Here is a 6,949-nt window from a genome sequence, read left to right on the forward strand (position 1 = left end):
ATACTACTTCATCCGTCCGCGATATCGTTTTCACATTTGTTATTTCGGTCCATTCGCGATATCATTTCCACTTCCATTTATAGAAATAGGGTCCACAAACTTTCACTTATAACAATAGTGAAACCCAAACTCCACTCACTACAATATCCACTACTATCTACTACTACTATTCACTAGCATTTTAAATTTTCACTTAAAACTAGTACGACCTCGCGTGCAATGCACGGACCACGATATATTTATTTATTTTTAAAATTATAATTATGTAAAAATATCAAAATATCAATATTTATGAATAAGATTTATTGATAACAAAAAAATATGTTAATTTTAAATATTAGTATTTCACTTAAAATAGTTTATAATAACAATATTATCAACTTAATGAGTATAATATTAAAATTAATGAGCATTGTAAAATAATAATTAAATATGTAGTACAATAATAATAATAATAACTATTTTTTATTTACAAATTCATATTAAAATTAATACAAATTTTCTGCTCCTTAATTGTATTTAATTTAAAATAATTATAACTAAGCAATCATGTAAATTTTTTTTGTCCCAAAAAAAATGACATCAACTTATTTTTTCACCAACAAATAAAAAAATAAAAAAGAGAGAGTGTTTTGGTGAAAAATTGAGTTGAGAGAAAATTTAGAGGTAAAATACTCCTCTTATATATTATATATAAATTAAAATTTTTATTATATCTTTATTTGTGCATGAATTAAATCTAATAACAATAAAATATAAAAAATTATTAATTTTAAAATTCAAGGAAGCATATAGAATAATAACCGAATATTATATATAATATTGATATTTGTTTTTTGACTTGGGGGAGTTGGGGGAGGGGGAGCAGTGAGATTTGAACCCGGGACCTCACTGTTCATACACACGAGATTGCATAGCTTGGTGTCTCCTTAGGGACATATATTATTACTATTAGTCCTAATATAAATTGGAGTTTGAATGTCCGTGTATTTAACTAAATCTATACTATATTAGAAATGAAGTTTTCAATTTGAAATCAATTTAAAAATTGAGTGACAATTTTGTAGTTATAATAAAATTGAATGTTTATGTTTATATTATATATTTTTATTTTTATTTTCTTTAACTTCTTATTTGTTGTTACATTTCTTTCCAAATTGTGAAATTCGATTAATTATAAAATATTATATATGCATATCAAATTAAAGATCACGATAAGAGCTTTAATATAATATATTTTATGAAAATATTTGATTAAAAATGTAAAAATTAAATTTGTTTAAATACTAAAGTTTTATAAATTTCTCTCTCCTCTCTCATCTATTTTGAATAAATATATTTTTAATTAGTATTTTATTTTTAATTTTTTAACTTATTTTTTATTTTTGTTTTTCATAATATCAAAATTTATAATTGTGAATTCTTTTTTTAATTTTTAATTCAAATATATTCAAATATAATTAAATTTTTATTATATTTATAAGTTATAAGTATAATAATTGAATTAATATTAATTTTATATAAATATAAAAATAAAAAATATTTTCCCGTGCAATAATGCTAGTTACTCCCTCCGTCCCGCTAAAGTTGGCAACATTTGTTTCGGCACGGAGATTAAGAAATTGAGTGTTATGTTTTAATAAAGTGTGGCCTACAATTGTTGACCAAATTAGTGAGTAATTGTTGACTTAATTAAAATAATTTTGGCATTTTTAGAAAGTGGCCTACAATTTTTGACCAAATTAGTGAGTAATTGTTGACTTAATTAAAGTAAACTTTTGTCATTTTTAAAAAGTGACCAACTTTAATGGGACACCCAAAATAGAAATGTTGCCAACTTTAATGGGACAGAGGGAGGGAGTATATAGTATTATGGAAAGATGGGCATTATAATAGAATATGGGGTATAATAATATTTTTGTTGGGCTTAAGATTTTTGACAACATGAAAAATTGGAATTGGGCTGGATTAAGTAAATTAAAGCTGGTTATGTTAAAAATCAATTATTTTCTGGAAGCACTCCACGCTAGAAATTTTATAGGAATATTTTGTATTTTCACCTCCCTCACACCAGAAAACCGTCGCCCTCTCCGCCTCTCTCTCACTTTCTGCGTTTCTCGTAGCCTTGCATCTCTCTCACCTCTCACTCGGCGCCGCACGGATCTTCCCACCTTGCCTTCTCCGGCAGCAGCTGTAGCACGGTACGTCCCCCTTTTTCGTCGCTCCCTCCGCCTCGCCTCTCACTCGCCACCGCAAGGACCGACCGGTCCCGTCTTCTCCGCCAGCAGCTGCAAAATGGAAAATCAGCAGTAGCGCAGCAAGCCTCGAGAAGTTCACCTCTACAGTTGCATCAGTTCGCCTCTCTGACCTCCGCGGCTCCGAGTTTGTGCCTTAGGGCTTCAAATATCCCCCTTTTTCTTCTCGTTCTTCTCCATCCGCGATTTTTGAATTCTATTGTATTTATCTGCTATTCAAACTGTACCTATTTGTGGGTTGGTGAATTTTGAATTTTTCTTTTTTTATTTTGTTTAAAAGAAGGTTTCTTGATATAATCCGATTTGAAAACTGAAGTTCTAGTTGTTTAGAGTTATGATGATGTTGGTTTCTGAAAAATTGAGATAGGAAAATTTGTTGGGCATCTTGTTGGTATAGAAATTGGTCGATTATTTTTGGCAAATTTGTGATTTTTGTGGTGTAAGATGTGGAAGTGGAAAAAACTGCATAATTTATCAGTAAAAATAACTTCCTAAAATGGCGCCAAAAAGTTTATGTTAGCAACTGTGTTTTCATATATAGATAGATTCTCAAAGTAGTAAAAATCAAAGAAAATATCCATAAATCTTAAGCCGCAGCATCTTTGTTTATGCTTCTACTTCTTCTTCTCAATTCCTGCTACTCTCGCCAGTCGCCATTGGTGCGCACTTCACATTAACAGTTTCTTCTGTAAAACAATCTCTCATCAGCAAAGGCGACGGCAATAAACACGTGTTCGTGCTACCTATAACAAATTGGAGGCCTATCAATAAAGGCTCGTCTCTTCTCCCCCGCCCCCCCCCCCCCCCCCCCCAATCATCTCTACCGATTTTCTCAAATTCTGAATTTCACGACTCCAAGTCTAAATCTTCCCACCTATTTCCTCTTTTTAGTTTATTTTTCAATTTTCACTCGGTGAAAGCTCGGGGTTTTTTTGTTTGAAAATTAAAATGTTTATGGGGTTTCAATAATATGCAAAACAATATCTGATATAGAATCGGTGTATTCAGGTCGATGTTGTATGCAGTTTCTTTTCCTAATACTTGCACGAGCAGCAGCATCTCTTATCCCAGAGTGAAAGTTCCAAATTGTCATGAAAAGCATTCAGCTCCAACAAGGTTTCGAGTCTCTGCCTCCACAGCCGAGCCCAATGGGGTCAAGACCGAGTACACTCCTTGGCTAATTGTGGGATTAGGGAACCCTGGAAACAAATATCACGGAACCCGCCACAATGTATTGGCTTCTGCTCTTGATTTGCATTGCTTCATATGTCTTACTGCTTTTCTTCTTGAACCTATTTTTATTCTTATCAACTTCTTATGAAATAGGATATGATATGCACCTTATTACTGTGAAAATTTTGTGATTTTATGAAAACTAGGTCGGGTTTGAAATGGTTGATCGCATCTCTCAAGTGGAAGGCATTGTGATGAACACTATACAGTCGAAAGCATTAGTTGGCATAGGTGCTTATTTGTTCACCTCTCTCTCTCTCCCTAGCCCTCCTTAAAGAAGTATTCATTAAGTTGCATGTCTGAATGCAATCAGTGCAGGTTCAATTGGAGAAGTACCAGTTTTATTAGCTAAACCCCAGACATACATGAACTTCAGCGGAGAAGCGGTTTGTTCTCCACATTATGCTTGTTAAATTTAAGTAGTTTCTAATGTTTGATAAAGTTATGCCATGGTAAGGAGTAAAAACCTTGTCTGTTTGAGGAATCTGCCCTCGTTCTTTTACTAGTTTTTGGTGATGAAAAAATAATCTTTGATTAAGTGCTGTTGTTTTGAACTTCAGCTATGGATGCTATGTTCTGCAAAACAAGAGTTGCCCTTGTATGATGTATTACATTATATACTCATGCCATTGGTTTGCTACCTAGTACTTTTGTCAAGTTTGCATTATTGTAAATAATGCTTAACATACCAATTTTGTTATCTAGGTCATAACTCTAGCCATAGTCATTTTCCATATATAAGAAGTTTTGCAGCAATTTTCTAATTTAGCATGAATTTGTTGCTTGTTGCTAATCAGAGTATGCATTCCCTATTAAAATGTCACATAACTCTGGAATGGGGTGGATTCAGTGAATGATGTTGATGAATAGCAGAATAGGAGACCTTTTATTTTTTGTTCGTTCTGTAGTAATCCTCCCAATGCTAAAAAAAAGGTTGTGTTTTCTACTGAGATATTGTGCAACAAGTGATTTTTTTATCAGATGAACTATCCTTAAGCAGCTCAATTGAATCTTCTTTGGATTGGGTTTCGAACTCATCTTAATGGAATTTGGTGATTATATATTTGAAGCATGATTTTTCTGACCAGAATCAACTCTACCTCTGGCAACTTTAGCATCGATCATACAGAGTATTTTAGAAGACTTAGGGGGCGTTTACATTGGATGATTAGCCTTGATAGATAAAAATAATAAGCCTAATCCCTTGTTTACTTAGATGGGCTGAAACTTTGGGATATCCCAAGGCCCTTGATAACTTTTATCATTTGAGCTAGTTTTGCTTGATTCATATCCCATTGAAAGGGTGGGATTGAAACAATCCTAGTATGAAAGATAAAAATACTCAATCATGCAAAGTAAACGCCCCCTTAATATCATATTCTAAGGACCTAGTAATGTCTACTATGAATTGCCCTTGGCCTTTCTGTATAGTATAGTGTAGTTTGTAGATATTTCTTTTCTTATGAAACTAATTCTTTCTATCTGTCCCATGCTACCAGGTTGGGTCGCTGGCTGCATATTATCAAGTGCCCTTGCGTCACATTCTACTGGTCAGCTCATACCGTAAATCTTTACATGGAATGAAATTTTCCTTTTTTTCATTTTCTATAAAAATAAATAAACTACATGATTTAACCACACTTTACAAATTCTGGCTTCTTTTCGGAAAACCATTCTAGGTTTATGATGAGATGAGCTTGCCAAATGGAGTTTTGAGGCTTCAACCTAAAGGAGGACATGGTCACCACAATGGGTATTGTCTCTAGATAAAGCTTATGAAGAAAATTGTCAAAGAAATCATTCATGAGTTTTATATTGATTGAAATTTTGTCTTGAACTCTATTGTGCCGCACTTGCAATTCTAGAAAAAACACTATGATCATGCTAATTGTTACTTATCATTTAGGAAGTCATGTGATCATAGTTCCCTGTGTGTATGTGTCCTTTCATTTGTCTCATTCTTTTTACATCTGCTAGGAGGATATCTTTTTGTCGATTTATTTTTTGTTCTTCTGTGTCTTCTTCTTTCTTTTCTCTTACTCTTTTTCCTTCATTATTTGCTTATCTTTCTGAAAACAGAGCTTGTCTTCAAGGGTGCATTCTCTTTGGTTACAAATTTATCATGAGAAAACGAGGGATAATGAAATATGGAAAAATGCTATCACATTTTAGTGGTCCCCATTTTTTTCATCCCATGTTCTCTAGGATGGAAAACATGGGAAAATATAATCACATCAAATACCCCCCATGATAATATTATCTTGAATTGGAATGAAAAGGAGGGAAAGGGGGCTGCCCGGAAAATTTATCCATCATAGAACATAGGCAAAGAGTGGAGAAAGAGTGAAAATATATGTTTTCCACCCTTTTCCATCAAAGAGAATGCACCCTAAGATTATTAGTAACTTCATGTGTTGATAAGTTGCTCTCTTCATTATATCTTTATGCTAAATTCAGATTGTCGTGAATTGAAATTGGTTCGAACAATCTATCGAAATGAATAATTAAATTTCTCTAGTCACATCATTATACGATAGCTTGTAAAAGCTTGGGGTTCTTGTTTGACAGGGTGAAGAGTGTTATGGAACACTTAGATGGGCGTCGTGAATTTCCCCGGTTTTGCATAGGTCAGTAGATTCTTAACTGAATCCCTAGTCCTACTGCTAGAGCTCATGACTAAAGCATACCCAATATTTGCAGGTATTGGGAATCCGCCTGGTACAATGGATATGAAGGCTTTTCTTCTTCAGAAATTCAGCACCTTGGAAAGAAGACAGGTATGCTGATTATGAACTTTTGTTGGAGTGTACTAGGGTTGGAAGGGTTAAATTAAATTGTTAGTGAACAGGTGGATGCTGCACTGGAACAAGGTATCGAGGCGGCGAGGAGCCTTGTACTAGAAGGATTCACTGGTCGAATAAAAAGATTCAATCTTGGCCAGAAATACAAGTATCATCAAGTTTGATTGTATTTAGAGATGTAATGTAATGTAGGATATAAAGAATGCTATTAATCTTCTCTGGGCTTTTGTGGGAAATAGCCATTATGTCAAATATCCCAGGATTTATCAACTACAGGTATTAGTGGTCACTGGGTTAAAAATCTCACCCTAAAATATCGATGTTATATCTCAAAATATACGAAGTATACTCAAGTTTTAATTTTTAAGGCATTCGCATCTGTAGGCTTTGGGGCTTCAAGACAGTGGACCCCAGTTAAGAATCCGTCCTCCACATTGGGGGCTCTAAAACGGGCTTTAAATATTTTATTTCTCATTTCTCAAATTTAAATGCATTTCAAAATTTAAATAAATATTGCCTTCTGAAATTAAAAATTTGGTTAAATTGAATTTTAAACATGACAATAAACTAGATTAAAATTATAATAAACAAAAAATTTAGTTCCATCCTCGATGTTTTTTAACTCCTCAGTCATTGACTTGTGCAAGGTCAATTCCTTTG

General features: G+C 33.3%; 1 protein-coding gene across 2 annotated transcripts; it reads left to right on the forward strand.

Moving 5' to 3' along the window:
* Positions 1–1,898: 1,898 nt before the first annotated feature.
* On the forward strand, positions 1,899–6,656 carry LOC131023848 (chloroplastic group IIB intron splicing facilitator CRS2-B, chloroplastic-like). Of its 2 annotated transcripts, none has more exons than XM_057953460.1 (9): positions 1,899–2,201; positions 3,264–3,486; positions 3,635–3,719; positions 3,807–3,874; positions 4,988–5,038; positions 5,168–5,241; positions 6,057–6,115; positions 6,189–6,265; positions 6,337–6,656. In XM_057953460.1, exons 1-9 carry the CDS (start codon positions 1,900–1,902, stop codon positions 6,451–6,453), a joined length of 1,056 nt encoding a protein of 351 aa, XP_057809443.1. In that variant the 5' UTR covers position 1,899; the 3' UTR covers positions 6,454–6,656. The 2 variants fall into 2 exon arrangements, with proteins under 2 accessions (XP_057809443.1, XP_057809444.1); XM_057953461.1 differs by having other exon boundaries at positions 1,907–3,028.
* Positions 6,657–6,949: the final 293 nt, after the last annotated feature.

Source organism: Salvia miltiorrhiza, chromosome 4, assembly GCF_028751815.1.
Source record: "Salvia miltiorrhiza cultivar Shanhuang (shh) chromosome 4, IMPLAD_Smil_shh, whole genome shotgun sequence".
Classification (NCBI taxonomy): domain Eukaryota; kingdom Viridiplantae; phylum Streptophyta; class Magnoliopsida; order Lamiales; family Lamiaceae; genus Salvia; species Salvia miltiorrhiza.